The sequence below is a fragment of the Polyodon spathula genome, chromosome 11, assembly GCF_017654505.1.
Source record: "Polyodon spathula isolate WHYD16114869_AA chromosome 11, ASM1765450v1, whole genome shotgun sequence".
Taxonomy (NCBI): Eukaryota; Metazoa; Chordata; class Actinopteri; order Acipenseriformes; family Polyodontidae; genus Polyodon; species Polyodon spathula.
The window spans coordinates 18330493-18350772 of record NC_054544.1 but is presented as its reverse complement, the minus strand read 5'-3'; the positions used below and the strand labels follow the sequence as shown (position 1 = coordinate 18350772).

The 20280-nt window shown below is 36.9% G+C and overlaps 3 protein-coding genes across 3 annotated transcripts in view; 2 read left to right on the top strand and 1 right to left on the bottom strand.

Annotated features, from left to right (window-relative positions):
* Window positions 1-1820, bottom strand: part of LOC121323225 (protein FAM126B-like) — a 64952-nt gene extending 63132 nt beyond the window's left edge. The window contains exon 1 of the mRNA XM_041264145.1: window positions 1546-1820. The gene's annotated coding sequence lies outside the window, so the exon portion shown is untranslated. The remainder of the gene's footprint in view (window positions 1-1545) is intronic.
* Window positions 1821-4138: 2318 nt separating this feature from the next.
* On the top strand, window positions 4139-6469 carry LOC121322637 (NADH dehydrogenase [ubiquinone] 1 beta subcomplex subunit 3-like). The gene is made up of 3 exons (XM_041262813.1): window positions 4139-4244; window positions 5358-5489; window positions 6092-6469. The coding sequence occupies exons 2-3, from the start codon at window positions 5359-5361 to the stop codon at window positions 6243-6245; spliced, it is 285 nt and encodes a 94-aa protein (XP_041118747.1). The 5' UTR covers window positions 4139-4244; window position 5358; the 3' UTR covers window positions 6246-6469.
* Window positions 6470-8784: 2315 nt separating this feature from the next.
* LOC121323671 (CASP8 and FADD-like apoptosis regulator) lies at window positions 8785-19123 on the top strand. Its single transcript, XM_041264862.1, has 10 exons — window positions 8785-8847; window positions 11878-12271; window positions 12498-12603; window positions 13248-13383; window positions 14134-14198; window positions 14422-14488; window positions 15423-15472; window positions 15726-15804; window positions 16266-16749; window positions 17196-19123. The coding sequence occupies exons 2-10, from the start codon at window positions 11979-11981 to the stop codon at window positions 17329-17331; spliced, it is 1416 nt and encodes a 471-aa protein (XP_041120796.1). The 5' UTR covers window positions 8785-8847; window positions 11878-11978; the 3' UTR covers window positions 17332-19123.
* The last annotated feature ends 1157 nt before the right edge of the window (window positions 19124-20280 follow it).

Genomic DNA, 20280 nt, shown 5'->3' with positions numbered 1-20280 from the left:
TAATTACAACGGATTATAAAACAGAAAATCTCTTAAATATATGGATTTGTCTCATTAGTTCAGTGCTGCAGACTGAAATTGTGCAGTTATCCACAAAGACCCTAGTGTTCACAGTCTTCTGCAATCCATTTCCAGCATTAGTTAGCTGAGAGTCATTTGCCAGGAGTTGTAGAATGTAGAGTTTATAGGACTAAGATTAACATGCAGCACAATCCAGAGTCTCTGGGCACATCATGTGGAAATCAAAGAGCAGTCAGTGTTGATAGTGGGACAGTGAACAAAATGAATGAAACAGAAAATCTAAAACAACCAGAACAATACATAAGACATTTCATACCAATTGTGTTGAAAGCTATTTTTTTGTCACTAGATTTATAATACCATAATCCTGACACATATGAAGGAACATGTGTGTCCGTGTTCAAAATGTTAATATAGGAAGACGATCCATGTAGGGTGTTTTGATCTGCTTTCTTAAAGCTTTCATTGTGTATTTACTATACAAATACAATTTGAACAGCGAAGTGTGTGAAAGAAGCCTGGTTCAGATGTCTGAATGGTACGTCTACTCCAAAAAGGAAATAATTACGTTTTTTTAATACAATTCACTAAACGTGTAAATCTATCCACCTTTTAAAAGGGTTCAGAAGTAGCCATGTAAGGGATACAGCTTTTAGATGGGGACACACACAATGACAACATACTTTTATTATTGTTAGTTTTATCATCACCACAAGCAACAATATATTAGATACCGTAGCTTCGTTTCACCCACAACGCAACACTGCATTCTATCCGGTCTCACACAGACCGAATTATTCCAATAACATTTACCATCATATTCAAGCACCTTCTGTGCTTTTGATTTGACACAGTAAGTCATCGAAAGCATAGCAAACAACATTGACTCGCCATGGAATGCAGAGTAGTACAGTACTGTAGTATGTTCAACCCATACCGCATTACGCAGTCAACAATCATGTGTGCTTTAGTATGTTCTCACTATCGTCGGTCACAAAAAGTCTGAGCCAGCACATGCTTGGTGGTATTATAATCAACACACACACACACACACAAGGTGATTCTCTGCATTGCAGCCAAACACACACACACACAGTAAGTCAGCAATCGCCTTCCACGTCTACCGCCTGGCTACCAGCGTTTTCGCCCAGGAAGCACATAAACAAACTTCTCATCATCAGTGTAACAAATTGAGTCCCATGCATTCGCATAGCTTTGCATACCCTGTGGTCAATGAACGAAAATGATTGCCAGCTGCAATCGCAACAGCAAAACACACACCTCCCTCTGTGTGGTCGTGTACCCACTCACTGCAGCCCAGGCTTTCGCGCTGGCCACATATAATCTATGTGTGTCACGCGTTTCATAAACATGCAAGTATAGAAACCACGCAAGGGTACATTTAACTCGAACAGACATCTCACCGAGTCAGTTCTTACGGTGCAATAGAAATGAATGACATTCACATTTTCCCACTGCAGTGCAGTGCAGTACTAAGTATCGCTGTCTATATACTCTCCTTACCTGTGGGTATTGCCGCTTAACCCAGCCAGTCAGCCCGAGTCCTGTTTCAATAATGATGTAACTGAAACATTTACATACAGTTCCCTTTACAGTGCGCCTCTGTAGGTATGCCGCTTGTTAGATTTGACCCGGCGGCGGTATAATATATAAATACAATCCCATTCGCGTGTGTCTATTTCTTGTTTTCAGAAGCAGCAAATCTCCCAACCTCTCCGCCGACTGTTTCGTTGACTCCAATAACATATTCTCCTTCCTGCTACTCTCAGCTCCTCACTAAAACAACCTTCCATTGGACACCAGCTGCCGGTTCTTTAACAAGCCATTCAATTGGACAGCCTTTTTTTTTCTTTTTTTTAGGAGAGTCAACAGTTAGATGAGTCCTACAGTGCAGCTCTAAGTTCTCAGCGTTAATAATTCTAATAAAAATTATGAATGGATTAATACGTAATTAGTCCACCTGCAAGATTATGTGCTTATGTCATCTGCATTTAAAAAGCGCTTTTTTAACATGCCCCCCCCCCCCCCCCCCCCCTGTAACAACTACCTCTCTTAACAAAGTGACGGAAAGATTAAAAAAGAAAATATAAATTACAGATCATTTACTCACTCAACTAGCTAAACGTACAAAGAGCAACCCCAGCCCTAACACCCCCCCCCCCCCCCCCCCCCCCCACCCCCCCCCCCCCCCCCCCCCCCCCCCCAAAACTCAACGTAACTAGAGTAGCGCACACTATGAATGCGCTTTTTACGAAGAGAGGTTTAAATGAATGGAATAGTTTACCAGCCAGGTCTACCCTTATACGAGTTTACCATGGTATTTTGCACGATATTTTCGCAATTTTACCTGCTGTTTCCATGGTAATACCATATATAAACCATAATGTACCCTGGTTTACCATGTTTATTAACATGCTTTACCATACCTCGTCGTTTTTTACATTACTTTCCTATGCTTTACCATGCATTCCTATGCTTATTACGCTGTGCTATGCATTTACTATGCTTTATTACGCTTTGCTATGCTTTATCACGCTGTGCTATGCTTTTACTATGCTTTATTGCGCTTTGCTATGCTTTATTGCGCTGTGCTATGCTTTTGCTATGCTTTATTGCGCTGTGCTATGCTTTTACTATGCTTTATTGCGCTGTGCTATGCTTTATTGCGCTTTGCTATGCTTTATTACGCTTTGCTATGCTTTTACTATGCTTTATTGCGCTGTGCTATGCTTTATTACGCTTTACTATGCTTTTATTATGGTAAACGTGTATAAAGGTAGTAGTGCTATTCAGCCTGAACAAACAGGACCGCTCATTATATTGAATACCCATTACCTGAATCTGTAGTCGTCCTTCCCAATAGGGCCCCGATCATTAACCTCTGGAACTAAAAACAAGGCAAATCAGATCCCCCTGACTCTGATGCTTTCAGTTGCTGTGCTAAATAATTCTCATATCCATCACAACTGGATATATGTTAATAATTGTTAGTGTAACATACAGACAGGGTGCTAAAGAATGTCCTTACCCTATCTGTGCAGTGTGTGTAATGGACGCTTATATTCACAGCACCCTCTACTGCATGTACTGCAGTACATTATAACATATAAAGGACACCTGTGTAACCACGAAGAGTAAATGACAATTTACTACAGCATTTACTTCAGTATCCCTCACAAAACACATCCTATAGGATGTCCTACAGGAATGTGGTAGCTGTCCTATGAGACCACAGCATCAGCATTTTGCCTTGTTATGAACATATCTTTAACACAAAGAGAGCCTGTAGCCCCCCGCACTCTTCACTATAGTTATCAGAAAGAACGAATAGCTATTTCTACCACGATAAGAAGAATCTTTTTTTTTTTTTTTTTTTTTTTTTTTTTTTTTTTTTTTTTTTTTTTTTACAGAATGTGGCAATAGTGTGTTCTCAGGATATGCAAATTAGTAAAATACAGATTTCCTTTATAAAACAAAATATACACTAACCATACTTCAGAGCTGTTACAGCATTGTGCAGTATTTATTATTATGCCATACTTCAAGTTGGCGATTGCAGCATTGTGCAATATTTACAATGGCCACTTTAGTTAAATGCTGCATTTTAAAATACATGTACTGCAAATTACTTGTAGTATTTTCTGTATGACACGGAATTAAATATGGTAGCCTAACTACAGTGTGATCGACATTGCACTGTCAGATGTACAGAGGTCAGTTGGTGTGCGTTTCTTTGATTATTATGTGTTAGTTGTTACTCATGATGAAACATTAATAATTTCTTCTGACTTGGATTCAGAAGCCTCTGCCGACTGATCACCTCGCCCTCTATTTAAGTCAGTCAGTTAAGAATACTTAGAAGCAAGTCGCGCATTTAGTTATGATAGTTAGTTTAATGGTAATATTGAGAACTACAGTTTGAAATCCTTAAAAAAAAAGTAATAAATATGTAATATTGGCAATTTATTTATTTATTATTATTATTATTATTATTATTATTATTATTATTATTATTATTATTATTATTATTATTATTTAATTAGTTGCAACAGCAAGAGCTAAGTCGACTGTCTCAAAATATTGAAACGCGTTTTGCAGTTGTCTGGGCTTTGTAAGTGCCCGTAGTTTTAAAGGGGCCGTGTCTCTCATCGGGGATTGCAGTTGATTGCTTCTCTGCAGAGGTCAACGAGGAATTGACAAAAGTGAGGCTTTTATTTAATGTTTATATCTAAATGGTCTAGTGTGTTTGGTTCCTTAGCAACTACCATTTTAATCTGAAATGCATGAGCAATGTTATCGAATATATAAAGTTGTGATTATTTAAAAATTCGGGATAATGAGGCCTAGCACTTAAGTATTTACGATGTTTCGAGTGTGTGAAAAACATTGGGTAATGAATGTTGACAATACAGTACTGTAATTTAATTATAAAAGCATTTTCCGTTTTTGTAATGGACATGTAAGTTTTGTGTAAAAAGAAAAAAAAAAAAAAAAAAAAAACTTGCTTATGATGACATTCTCAAAAATGTTCAGAGGTCTCGTGTTTAAACGATTCCCTGTAATATTAACATTAACGTATATAGCTAAGTAATGTAATGGATACGACAGGTACCGTTGCGTAATAAACGTATTAAACAATGCAGTCCACATCACAAACAGTAAAATGTCTTGATAGTAGGTTTGTGTGCACCCATGACCTTTTTATGTTGTTATGGCAACTACTTGTGAAATGTTTACCTTTATTGTGTTATATACAAATTCAAGAATGTACAAGTGAATGATAAATGAGAGTGTTATAACCAAGTGAGCAAACCTCTTTAAAGTGTAAAAAAAAAAAAAAAAATTATAACAACAAATGTGGGAGATTAGGAGCCAATGAAGCCCCACCCATATATTCATATTTCAGGTTTCTACAGTGATGCTGAGTGAATAAGTGCTATTAAAACTGAAAGTGCCTTGGTTATTAGTGCCCCTGTTGAAAAAGATGGTTGAACTCACAGTACCTACAATGTACGCAAACTTAAATGGAGGATTAATAGATAGCTTCCAAACAATACAATATAGTACAAACCCAGAAGAGAGAGCCCAGTCATTATATTAGACTACAGATGCAGTAACCTGAAGTGAAATGCATTTGGAATATACTACAAGGATGTGATTTTGTTGAAATGTAATTTGTTTTGTAAAATCAGTAAATGTACCAGATACTGCACACATTGAATTAGCTCCTTTGGCAACATAAATATTGTTAAACAAGATTCCGGGCTGTACTCAAAAAGCTAAAATGGCAGGCTTTTGTTTTCCTGTTTCTGAAGGATGGGTCACGGCCACGAACACGGACATGGCCTTTCAATGCCAGATTACAAACAGTGGAAAGTGGAGGGGACCCCCCTGGAGTTCACACAGGAGAGACTGGCAAGGAGGGGGCTGAAAGACCCCTGGGCTCGGTATGGAAAGTGGAATTGCTGTCTCAGAGAGCACAATGCTCATACTAGTGAATAATAACTCATTTTGTACATGCTTCATTCTAGAAACGGCGATTCATGGTTAGAACTTGATTTGGCTTTTTATTGAAGGCATCTGCTGCACTACAAGCATAAACATCATGTCCACACGTTCATCAGCACTTTTTCTGTTCCTGCCCCCCATGACTGTTTATATTTACCCCTCAAATGAAGATGTGTTTAGTAACGTTGTTCATGACTTTGTATAGTGTTTTTTACATTTTAACATATTATTCACTTTTTGTCCAGGAAAATTACCTTTTGATAATTCTACTGGGTTTTATCACGATTTAAGAACATGCCATCTCAAGTTGTCTGCGTCTAAAGTTTAGTATATCGGTATATGAACCCTTCTGACCACTTTCTATGGTACCGCTATTTACAACTGACGCGTGCCTATTAACCATAGAACTGGTCAGTAAATGGGATTAATTTATCCCTAGTCTTGAATTGTAAGTAATGGTATACAATTAGGTGTGGGTGATGCTCTTCAGAGTTCTGTGCATATGATCAAGTGCTGCATTCTTTTTTCCTGTTTTCTACAGAAATGAGGCATGGAGGTACATGGGAGGCTTCGCTAAGCCAACCACCTTTAAAGATGTCTTCTTCAGGGGCTTCAAATGGGGTTTTGCAGCTTTCGTTGTGGCTTTGGGCGTTGAGTATGCCCTGTTCCCTCCAAAGAAGAGTGGAGATCACTAGAAAGTTTAAAATTCCCAGGACTTTAAACATGCAATTTAATATCCTTACAGGAGAACATGAAGCAATTCCCACATCTCTTGAAGATATTGTGATATCCACAATTTAACAGAATACTGTGCGGCTAAATAAGACAAAACCTTACGCACCCCTTCTCCTGAGTAAACTTCTAATGTACAGAAAAAACTAAAATGTTTTTCTTTAGAAATAAACACTTATACATTTAACCATATTGTGTTTAAATTTATTTCAGCTTTTATGTTATATTGCAAAAAAAGGTTGCCCAGAATTCATACCCACACTTCAAAACATAACTTGGGATAATGTCTTCATACTTGGTACATATTCTATATTCTAGTTCCATGTCCAGAAAAAAAAAAAAAAAGTGATGTATTTTTATGAATAAAGTTTCACATATACATGTAACTAGACTATCAGACAAAGCAAAACAATAGTAAAGACAAAGTCAATGAAATTACAAATGACATAACAATGTAATAAACTACAATTTAAACCTATACCCAATACACATTTATTTATGGCCAATTACATAATGAGAACTAGCTCCCAGATAACTGTGTAGTGCTGACATTCACCACTAGAGGTCCCTACTTCTACTACTTATAGTGCAGTCAGCACTGGACACAATGTTGTAGATTTAGCTAACCTTATATAACAGCAAGTTTGCATTTTGTAGGACTAAGTGCACTTATGGGAAACTCAACACACATGTATACGTTTTCACTTGCAGCATTACAGGTCTCTATATAGACAGATTTACAATATACAGTGATGGTTAACCATCACAAACGCATTTAATCATATTCACAGATCAAAAATAAAATAAAACAAAACTGCGTATGTGAAACTACCATTTCAACCACTTCCTGTTTTTCTCCCATTGGTCAATGGCATATCTTTTAAGGTGGGCTGCAGGAAAACTAGGTGTTTTGATTTTAATGTTAACCCAATTAAGACCGATTATTATTAGCCTACAGAAATTTAAATAAATAAATACATACCAAAAATTGCGTAAAAAAATAGTTATTAAACTGACCGGTTAATGTTGTGCAAGCATGAAGATTATTCCCTCTGAAACAATAAAATACGTTACAAACAAGTATATCAAAACATTGCATCCCATGTATTCTAATTAGAAGATCCAAAGACATTCCTGCGTCAACCATTCAAAACAATTCATTGTTGGCACCATGTCGTCATGAGTGATGAATGTGGCAAACAGCTGTATTATTCAGTTGCCCATGTAGTCTTCGAAGAGCACTGAAGCTCTGCTCAGATCCCCCTGGGGCACGTTGAGCGCTAGAGCGAGTGTGGCATAATGCAAATTTAATGAGAGGGATGAGAATTGACCTTGAAATATATTACCAGAAACGTTGAGGTTTCCCCACAATTGAAATGTGTAAGATAAATACAGTTTTGCTATTACAATGATGCTAGTACTGTATTGGTATAAGAAACGGGTGTTTTAAAAAAGTATTTGCAGTCTCCGTCCACTTAAAATATGCAGATGTAGCTTGAACCTCAAATTCAAACTTTGAACGTGTTCCTGTTTACATGTAAGAACTCAACTTTACTATGATGAATACGATAATTTGGTTATGAAGATTGTTAATTAGTTTAAAAATGTTTAGTAACATGGAACATTGATAAATAGAGATGCGATAGTCTGTGTGATGTATGTAAACAAGCAAAACAATTTGGTTTGATTAATTTGATATAATAATTGTGTAAAACGTTCTTGGTAATGTATTCGGTTTTTATTTATGTCTATATTTATTTGCACAAAGGTCATTTTACTGGTTTAAGTTTTTCAATTTAAAATAAAAAGTTAAACGGTAAGTAGAGAGGCACACCTCAGTGTAATAGCATTAGTAAATAACACGAGCTATACTGAATTACAAACTTTGCATAATTTTCCTGTGTTTTGCACCCTCCTCTATCTTTATCCATCCGTTAGACATTTTTCCTCAACATTACTGTGATCTCACGCTGTGCACAAATTTGTAAGCCGGGGTCTTTAAACTCACGCTACGTGTGTTCACTTGTCATTGGTCAGTTTCCTTCGTTAAGGGTGTGTGCAGTTCCAGGATCGGATCAACTTTACAGATCAGTGGAGCTTGATTCAGATACTCGTAGTAAAACACCATTTCATGATCCGGCTCCAGTGATCCGGGGTCTGATCCCATTTTTCTTTCCATTGACTTCTATACCGACCAGTGATTAGTACCCCTAAATGTGAGGGGGTTTCCCTGTCATTGAAAAAGTGAGGGGTGTATTTCCCCCCGTGTATGCTTTCTTACATTAAGATCAGAACCACTTTTTCTTAAATTATAGCCTATGTATTTTCTTTTTATATCACGGTATAAAATTATGATGTTATTTTTCTTGTTGCTTTAATTAGAAAAAAAAAACTTTTCTTAATACCCAAACAATATATATTTTATAAGGTTTCCAACTATTTAAAAAATATTACTTGATTTACCATCGAAGGCAACAAGTACATCGTGCAGTCCTGATCCACCTTAAAAACACAATCTACTTTCGCTTTCAATTCTGTTGGACGTGGCAAACACAGAAGGGAGAGGTATGTTTGTAATATCTCAATATACATATATCGCATATACTGAACCGACCCCACTATATATGTGTGGCAGTGGGTAGAATAATGCAAGAGCATGTGATAATTAATCTGAGCCTTTCTCGGGCAATTCCCTTCGCGATTAGTCACTCCCACCTGGAACAATTGGAGGGGCACATTCGTTTCAGTTGTTTTACGCGCTATGCAAATTATTTCTTTAGAAGCAGAATGATGTACATTTAAGCATTCATGAAAAAAGTTTTATAAAGCTGCAGTTGATGCAGGCCACATTGAGACACATCTACCTAGTTATAATTGCGTAACTAAAATGTCGATAATTATTATGGGTGGAAAAAACTATGAAGATCGAACTGTCTTCACCAGATCGACGTAAAAGCGCCATTTAATTTAAGCCAGCCAAGACGCCTACTCTTGAGCGTCCAGTATGAGTGAAAAAGTACCAAGAACATTTTAAAATAACTAAAGATTTACTCACATCCTCTATACGACAAAATACCAGAAACCCCTTACATCACCAACCAGCTGAAGCGAAACAAACCATATGATTTAGTAGTCTACAGCCTACGCAATAGCTGAAATGTGTTCTACTGATAGATTTCATATTCTTTCATTTGTCACCCGGAATACAATAATAGTCATTAAACAATGCACAGTGAATAATAAACAAACAAACATACATAATAAACACGTAACTTAAATGTACAATTATAGTATTAATATTGGTATGAAATTGTTGTCGGTGAAATGCTGTTTCTTTGATCATTTTTTAAATCCGTGACTCATACTTATAGCGGAATTCAGGGTACTTTTGATAATCTGCATAAACTACTAGACCTATCAAAAGTTTGGCTTTGGAAGGAAAGTACTGTAAATTATCTGACATTTATAAACTGCTTGTCAGATTTTACCGGGCGGTGAAAGATTTTGAAACGCACTTAACATATTAACCCTGTTGGAGGCAGAAGGTATGTTTGTAAAATGTTTCTGCTGTGTTCTTTTACACCTGGCATAAAAACAGCATTGCGGTATCTGATACGGTATAGCCTCTGTGGTCGAAGCTGTCTGCTAAGTTAATGGCATGTTTTAATTATGTAGTCTTGTTGTAATTCTACCACATGTATGCAGTTATAGAGTGGAAGCTGCATATAAAGGGGGGGGGGGGGTCTTATTACGACTTTCGGTGGGCTGGGTCCTGGTGTAAATCGATCTTCAGATTGTCTTCATATGAAATAAGGGCGTCTGCTAGGTAATAAATAATAATAAAAATGGAACTGATAAAGCAGTCTGTGTAGACCTTGTCACACAAAGAACATTTACTTTAATAAATAACACACTTCTCTTATAATAACGTCTTTGTACAGAGTTCTACATGTATTGTTTTGTATTGAAAGTTCCTAAAGGTGCTGTCCAACATGCATTATTATAAAGAAGGATGTACTGTATAAGAAAATGCTGCTGATTTTAATTACTTCACTGTCTGTTTCTAAGCCGCCCGATCTGATTGAGATTAGTCGATTGAATGGGCCAGAGGTGCTCGCCTCCCATCTGGTAGAGTAGGTCCGGATAAAGCGCTTTAATGGATGTGGGATGTAGTAGCCGCTAGAGCGTACTAAAAAGCGGTGTTGAAATAATAGTAAAATTGACTTTAATAGTAAGACAGTTAGGTTTAGGGGTTGAGGTTAGACTGAGGAGTTGAGATTAGGATTAGGGGTAGAAATTAAGTTACTTGTAGAAATTAGGTTTAGGAGTAGAGGGTAGATTTAAGGGTTAGTAGGTACCTACTAGCCCATTCCTATGGGATGATTTTTGCTTGAACGTGGCATTGAATCCACTGACCTCAATCAGATCAGCTGTTAAGAGAGATGGTTTAACAACACATGCCACATACTTAAAAAAAATTCCTCTAGTGAAAGCACAGCAAAATGCAATAAAGGATAGTGAAAGCATGGTAAAGCATAGCAAAGCATTGTAAACCCCAGCAAGGAATGGTAAAGCGTATTTAAAAAATCTAGAAAAAACATGGCAAACCATGGAAGCAATGGTAACCTATACTATAACCATGGGAAACTGCACAATTATTGTGCAGATTTACTGTGGTAAACTTCTGTAAGGGATTACTGTCCAAAGTACCATTCTCTGAAGGTTCTGAGTAATGTGATTCACAGGTACCTAAACATTGTTTTTTCCATTTATTGCATTTATTGTGCCCAAACAAAATTAGCTTGAAAAAACAATTTAAACAACAATGTTTCAATGGAATATTAAGATTAATTTATCTTAGGTTGTTTCGGGACTCCAGAGGTTAACAATATACAATTTTTGTTTGTTTCAAGTGTGCTCAGTGAAACTCACATAGAATGGAATTTACTTCTGCTCTCCCTGTGCATTTCACAGGTGTCAGAATCCTCATTAGGCTACTTCCCACTATAAACTGGTGAAGGCTCTAGCTGTCACGGGAGAATGAAGTGCTTCCTTCAGCGCTTGGAAACGTACCGCTTTTCATTCTGTACCAACTATAATCCAATGCCTTCTAATTAAAGTATATCTTTTCATATCATTTGCAAAGAGTTTCCATTCCACAGTGGAGTAGAACACTTGTGCATTTTACTGAAAAGGGAGAAGCTAATGAGAGGTAAGAACATTTAAAAAAAAAAGCCTTGGTTAATAATATGACACATTATTATTATTATTATTATTATTATTATTATTATTATTATTATTATTATTATTATTATTATTATTTAATAATAATAACAGTATTTAATGTGTCATATTATTAACCAAGGCTTTTCATTTCAGAATATCACATTACAGATAAGTGCAGTTGCAAAGTACAAGTACAATAAATCAGTAGCAAAAGATCAAATTCAAATAAAAGCAAAAAATAGAGAATACAGTAAATAATTACATGTAAGAGCGGGTTCGACAAAGAGCAGTTAACTTATATTAACAATATTTGCTTAAGCATTGGTGTCATATCTAAATTGAAAATAGAACCATTGTCTTTTTTTTCAGGCAGAGATTGTAGTGTCGGAGTGTGAAACAGTGGGTAATGGAGTCTTGGAACATGTAACAAGTAAAGATGCTGGTTTAAGCTTCCTGACTCACTTGCTATAATGGCTGAAGGACAGTTATCATTAACAATCAACCAGATCTATGAAGAACTCTCCAGCGATGAAAACCAAACGTTAATCTATTTGTGCAGCGACCTAGCTGGAGGCTGTTCAAAACAAGACGTGAAGGAAGTTTTGAAATCACAGATAAAAAGTGGAGTGCTAGACCATCTAGTTCTGGCTGAACTGCTGTACAGAATCAAAAGGTTTGACCTTTTGAAAAATATACTAAGTTCAAATAAAAAACAAGTGGAAGCTCTTTTGGAAAGTAGACTGTGCACTGTTTCTGCTTACAGGTAAGGGTGGGACTTTTATTTTCTGTGTCTGCACATCTGATTTATATATTTACTTGGCTTGCTTACTAATTCTGCAAAAACTGCTTCTGAAAAGGCTGATTTTTGAATGCTTATGGGAAGTATATATGCACAGGCTTCAGCGAGTAATGCTCTGTGTTTTGCTGAGAATTTCAATCATAACAAGTATAAAGTTTAGTAACATCTGTTTCTTGTGTTCTTGTTCTAGGGTACTTATGGCAGAAATCAGTGAAGACCTAGGTAAAGAAGATTTGCGTTCACTAATATTTTTATTAAATGACACTATACCAAAAGGGCGGCTTGATAAAGCTATGGTAAGACTTGCATTGCATTTACTCTAATGCTGATCTCATGGCATTATTGCTTGACAACATCTTTGCCAAATCCAGTTGACATCCTCTAAATAGCCTTTATTTGAAAATTCATGCTCTTGTATTTAGTTGGAAATGTGGCATGTTCACACATTTCATGCTTCCTCTTTATAATGCAGTTGGAAGGAAAGTGTGTTTATTTAAGATATGATATCAGCAGCTGTATGGTAATGCAGAAGTGCGTGGGTGGGAAATGTCAGCGAGATTGAATGTTAATGATAACAACTTGTAGGGTATAAATGAGTTTATTTAGACTGAAAAGCAGACCTTAAAAAACAAAACTCTTTTTAAAAGAATTAACTTCACTTTTTCATTTCTTTATTTCTCACCTAGATGCTCACGCACATTAAGTAACAATTTAATTTATTTAATTGACTCCCAGAGAAAAACTTTTCTGTCTGATCCACGAAACCAGTCTGTAAAACTCACCTTGTGCCAGTTTTATCAACCTAGGGCCTTCTGTCTTCAATCCAGTAGTATTAACCATAATAAAGGTATTGGAAAAGCATGCAAAAGTATCGTTACATGCTTTATTATAACCAGACTGCCCTGATTTGATTTTATTTTTATTTTATTTTTTGCTGCAGGGCTTCCTTGATGTAGTGATTGAGTTGGAGAAGCATGATAAAGTCTCACCCAATAAAGTGGATTTAATAGAGCAGTGCCTACACCACATCCACAGGAAAGACCTGGAGAAGAAGGTGCTGAAGTACAGGCGCAGCAGTAAGAACCCTTATCCTTGATCTGTCTGTCTGTCTGTCTGTCGTTCTGTCTCCACCTGTCTATTTATTTATTTATTTATGAACACACATACACGCACCCATAGATTTCCTCAAACATATCAAACAATCAAAGTACAGATCTATTCCTGGTTTTACTATAAGCTTGTTATTATACACCTGAGCTTGATACCTATACATACACTGTGGCTTACCAAGCTCATAGTAAAACCTGGAATGGGAGAAACTGCTATGCAGTAGGAGTCTTATTTCCATCCCTACATTGTTCATTCAAGTAGTAATGCAATGCCGTCTTTGTTCAAATATACAGTCCCCGTTATATGATCCCCACTATAATGCCACTTGCCATTCTTTCTGATGTGCACCAATACAAACCAGTATTTTGCACTCACTTTACCAGCAGCTACTGTTGAAAACCCTTGTTGTTTACTGTAGGGAACAGTGTTATTGCTGTACTGGAAAATGAAACTGCTTGATTGCTAACTTTCAGTTTGTGTAGTGTATTGATTTTTTTATTGGCCCTAATTGTAATGCCACTCTTGCAATAGCTCCAGTTTGCTACCTGGAGTAGAGCTGTAAAAAAAAATAGGAAATTGACTTGCGTAAAATTGTAACTAAGTAGATCCCTTGTACTTTGTGTCTTTCTTGTGATCCTGCACATAAAAACAAATCCTACATTTCATGGTAACAAAGGTACATCTTGGGTCTAAAGAAAAGTGTTTTTAAATTACAGGTCAAGCTTTACACCCAAACGTTGCCACACACAATCAGAGGGAAAAATGTTTGCGTCTCTCACATGTAAGTACATTGAACAAATAAGTGGGTCATGCCATAGTATTAGTTTCTGTGGCAATTCCTGCACAGCGTTTCTTTATTCAATTCATTTACAGTTTGAGTTTGTATGTGAAAATATCTAGCAATTAGACTTTACTGTGTGTGTAACTTATGAAGTCCACTATTTTATTTCTGTTGTAGCTATATTTATTTAATCTGTTATTATTACATATTTCTTCCACCCAAGTCACAAGAAGCAGCCAGTGCACCACCTCTTCCTGCAAGAATCTATCAAAGTCCTATTGGAGCCCAGGGTAGGCCACAGCATTCCTTTTTATCCTCTCAAACCTATAGTAATTGTTTCAATGTAATTAAATTGGCAAGCAAAGGGGGCTGGGGTACTTTCATGGATCACCACTTTGATTCCAGTTTTCTTGCTTGAGTTTGCTTCTGTAGTCAGTGTAGTCATTTCATGTGCTTACTTTGTATGCAAACCTTACATTGTGATCCACTTTGAACGGTTTGCTTCAGTGCATAGAGCTCTGTCTGTAGAAGGGTAAGCATCATAGTTGAGTGTTCAGTGCTTTCCAGTACTACCATTCTGTCTTTCACTACCTGTTGAACAGTTGGCTACTCAGGTTTGGAGTGCCATTCATGTCCGAGCTCACAAGCTCACACTTGTCCTGCACCCAGATCCTCTCTTGTTTAGGTGTATTATTGAAATGACCAGTAGTCAGGTATTGGAGTAATTAGACCCCTGCTAAATGTGCTCTAAACTAATCGTTCTTCTCCCAGCATGCACAAGTCTCAACAGAGTCTGTTGCTTTACCAAGGAATTGTATTTAGCTGTAAGAAAGAAAAAATTAATTAACAGAGGGCCTGGTTGCTCACACTGGCTCCTGATGATTCCTAACCCCAGGATGGTGTGCAAGGCGAGTGTGAGTTTCTAACCCTGAGGTATCTCAAGTTCTGTTTCCATCTTTGATATGCATGGGCTTGATATATATCTGAGCTGCCCTCCCACTTGTTAGGGCTGCATTGAGGTCCATTCACAGGCACTGCCGGTAGGCTTGTCTGTACCGTCTCTCTTCTGTAGATGTAATGTTACTTTGGGCTTCAAAAAAATAAAGATCAGTAAAAAGATGATGATGTTATAATAACTTGCACTCATTCAAACAAAAATACAGCACGTTGTGTATCAAAATGACAAACCGAAAGTACAAAAAAAATCATAATTATCTGTTTCAGCTGCAGAAAACATCAAAATTTCCCTCCCAGTACCTGAAACTGGAATGCAGGTAAAAAAAAAAAAAAAAAAAGTTTCAAGCTTTCATTTAAAACTAATCATGTACAGTGTTTAAGATGATGCTTATCTATATTATTGTATGCATATTTAGCTGATTCTATTAAAGGTGTCACCAACTATATTGTAAGCTATTTATTTGATTTTTTGAATGATCTTCCATGCATAATGCTGTAATCTCTGTAGGTTTATCTGTGGTATTCATCCTATCACAAACCTGTCTATTTCCTTTCTCTGTTGTGTCACAGAACCCTGGAGAAGTATACAGAATGCAGAGACGTCCTTTAGGAGTTTGCTTAATAATAGACTGCGTTGGCACTGATGGAGGTAAGGAGATATGTTTTGCTCTGCTGAAAGAATGCTTAATGCCATTTTGCTGTATACGGTATTTAAATGGGTGAGGGAGAAAAAAACAGCAATTAAAATGACATTCAATGCTCTTTACCTTTTTATGTAAACCAGACAAATATTAGTGTTTCGTCAAGAGGGTGGAGCTGGTACTATTCTGAGAGCACGTTTACATAGTGTGGATTGTACAAATTCACTTTTCAGTGAGCAGCAAGGGTGCTAATTCCAGTGTCCTAGCTGAATCGAACCACTCCACGTGACAAAAAATTGGCATTTATATCTGGGACAAAACCAGAAGCTGCTGTGTGCTGGTGCAACATTTTTGCAATTGCCTTTCCATCTCTGGGTGCGGTTGCCCATTGATTGTAAATGCACTTGAAGCAATGCTTCTGTGAAAGGCGGTAGATACATCCGATAAAAAAGTTCCTTGTGCCTTGCAGATATGCTAAAACACACCTTCAAGACACTTCACTTCCAAGTCATCCTGTACAAGTGGTTAAGCCTCAGTGACGTCTGCTCACTATTAAAGGAAACAGCTAGGATGAGAGAGCACAGGAACTCGGACTGCTTCGTCTGTTGCATTATCAGTCGGGGCAGCTCCACCAAGATGATAGCCACTGAGAAAGAGGGTCCCGGCATCGGCTTCAACACAATAAAGCAGCTCTTCACTGTGGAGCACTGCCCGGACCTTTCGGGCAAACCAAAGCTATTCTTCATCCAGAACTACACCGTTCCAGAGCACTGTGACTACAATGACGTGGAGGTTGATGGGCCTTCCATTGCCAGTAGGGTGGAGTATATCCCTACTGAAGCTGATGTTTTTTGGAGCTGCTGTAAAACGGATGCTTGCGTCCTTGCAAAAGTGCATCATCAGTCAGAATATCTACATGCTCTCTCGGCATCTCTACTAAGGGGACAGAAAAGGTAAAACGCGTGTTCTGCAAACTATTAAAAATGTATTCTTCTGCTTCTTGTTTACATTCACTTTGTATCATGTTCTGTTTGTCGTCACATGCTGGTTCCAGTCGTCACTTCCTGGTGACTCATGTTTAAAACTCTCCTGTGATGACTGAAAGAGAAGGTGATATAAAGGGAATCTAAAGGACAAGAGGGACACATTAGATAGCTGCCATTTCATACCTGTTATTTTAAACTAGATCCCTCCCTGGTATCTTTATACATTTTAAAAGACAGGAATACTCCAAAGAGACTGTATATAATACTCCAAAGAATGAATATATATATATATATATATATATATATATATATATAATTTTTTTTCACCATAAATTAATGTAAAAAACAAAACAAAAAATGAAAATTTTATAAACACAAAGAAAATTAACTGAAATTGTCTTGTTTTCTTTCAGAAACAGGCATCTCATTGATATCCACACTGAGGTGAACAGTGTGATCTACGAGAAAAACAGACAGCAGCACGGAGAGACCTACACCGTGGATCTGTGCCACACTCTGCACAAGAAACTGCTCTTTCCGTTAAATTAAACTGACTGACATTTAATATAGGCTGTATTTATTTACTACTCAGTACAGAAGTTTTTTGTGGTGTTATTTGCAACTGTTGTGCTTGATGTATATTTCATATTTATTTTTACAGTACATACTGTAGTTCTGCAGCTATGAGAGACTCGCTAGTCTTTCATTAAAAGAGTGTAAAGCAACTGATAGCGTCTTTCTCTGTGTTTTGTACATTTATCTGTTCAGTAGAGGAGTGGTTTTCAGTGGCACCCCCCATGCTCTGGGTTATTGTTTCCATTGGGAACTAAATATTTATTTGCCATTGGCGTTGGCTTTCGGGGCAGTGCACTTCTATACAGTCTGTGAGAGTTATGTTTAACTATAGTGATTCCTCTGTATTCACAACTATAAAAGAAATAAAGAAAGGTAGAATGAAAACATGGACAGTTAGAAGTACTCTATTGTCTACTCCGTAACTGTGCATTATCTGTCCTCTGCTGGATTTAAACAGTAATGCAGTTTTATTTGACTGTACTGTAGCTAAAGCTATAGCTCAGTTTTGGGTACACAGTATTGTCTCAGTTCCTTTAAACGTAGATATAATGAATCCACAGACATTTTGACACTTGGGTCATGTAGAAGTAGGGACGATTGGAACAGCGTGGGGTGCTGGGTGCAATACGGAGCAAAGACTTCAGTGAAATCCCAGTCTGTCTAAAAGGACTGGACAAGTACTGAAGAAGTTCTGGAAGGGTAGTGAAAGTCTTGAAGTTAGTGAGGAAGTGTTGATCGGTGATTGTCTTAAATCAGATACTTCTCAAGTGAATATTTCTTTTAGGACAGGTAAAAACGCACAATGTACTGTGTAGTTTCTTTAATGCATTGAGAGGTGTTGAGGGATACAGGAAGTATAGAGAATGAAGATGTATATTGTAGGTAGTATGATTGCTTTACGGCTTGTACAGTCATGTAATGTAATCTGAGGAGAGTTGAAAGGGTTTTAGAGATCATTCCAAGATTTAAAGTACAATATGTTCACATTAAATTACTTTACAACTACACTGGTTGTTCAAAACTGTGACAATAACTGCACATTCCCCTTCCTGGTTTGTATACTGCAGTGCTGTATGAGATTCAGTTGCTGTTTTTTTGTTTTGTTTTTAGAAGTATGTTATCTAGTAGTTACAGATACTACAGTGCCTGACCAAAGTTTGTCATAAGACATGTTGTGACTGTAATTTAACAGCAATAAAAACCTTAAATTGTCTGGTGTGATGCCAAAATGGCCCATTCCAGACTGAAAACGAGCTGTGTAGGAAAACCAAACCTCAGTGAGGAAGCTAATAACAGCAGCTTGGAATCTTGATCGGCCAGTCAGAGTGCTCTGCTCATCAAAGCCGCTGTCTAGCCTTAATTTCACAAAAGTGCAGAACTGCAAACCTTTGTTCTGTATCTGAACAGGTTTAGTTTTTTATTATTGTTTTAATTATTCTTTGAACTTAAAGGGACTGTCCTGAGGTGGTAAACATAATTCAGATGGTGAGCTCACAGATCTTTTCAACCAGTGAGGTCACGAGTAGAGCAGTCTTTATCTCACAGGTAGATGCTCCCAATCCTGAAACTCGCTTACAGAGCAACACAGTCTTCAAGCAGCCCAACCAATTCAGTCCAAAATATAACCTAAATACACATTTGTTCAGTTTATAATAGCATTACTATCCTCTGCAGTGGTCAATCCCTGCAGATAACAGACCTTGTCTTTCTAATGCACTTTATATTTTAAGAACGGCAAACAAACTCAAATTATAATTTTAAAGGTGCTGAGTGTTTGTATCAATAATATATTTTATTTAAATACTATTTTATAAAAATAAAACGAAAAATAACAACAACAAAATATATTAAAATATATTATATATATATATATATATATATATATATATATATATATATATATTATATATATATATCAGTTATAATATACTACCGAATAATATGATACTATGAAATATATGCATACTGTATGTCTTAGGTTACAATGCCATAGCCACATTAGACTTCACATAAGTGACCCTAACCACTGTTATAAGGAAACTTTCGTATTCGCCTTTTTTATTACTATGTAAAGCATGTTGACTGTATGCAAAATACAGAGACAAGTCATAATGAATGATATGCTCAAAACAGACGTGTGAAATGTACCTGTTTATTCTGCCCAAAACAGAGCTGCAAGACAATATCACTGGTAAATATTTAATACTTTGTGCTTTAGCCATCTATAAAACACAGACACAATGTGGCAGCTTTCAGGCTAGAAACTGCTGGGCAGACATTTCCAGTGGTTGACATCCATCAACCAAAGTTGTTTGATCAAATTCAGAATGTTTTAGAATGCTGACCACAGGTAACTGGGGCAGGGTATATTTATTTTTGACTGGACTTTGTATTTTGTCTTATTCAGTGGTGTTCGTAAGTAGTGATTACATATTGCGCTCAGTTCTTCCCTTTTGTGAATCGTAATGCTTGAACTAATACAGCATTTACTCAACGTTGGTTTTAATGAATTTTTTAAAGCTGGGGTGTATAAATCATGGTTCCTGGTCCATACCCACTCAAATTCTGAATATACTTAGGATTCAGTCGAACAGGCTGGTTGGTTAAGGGTATTGGCAGTTTAACCTGATCTCCTGATAACACAGCCCAGGCTTTCATGCAACAGTACTAGAAGCTGCGATAGACGTAAAGGCCTCACGACTTATGAGCAAGGCTTGCTCTCCACTAAATGTTTTACTGTTTATTTTATTTATGGTGTACAAAATATGTATGGTCATTGAAAGCTATGTAATTGAAAGTCAGTTTAGTAATTAATGAACTATTACAGTACATACAGGCAGCTAGATTAAAACCACACAGGAAGGAAGCCCTTTCCAACAGATTTGTATGAGTCATAGTATATGAAACATATTCAAATGTATA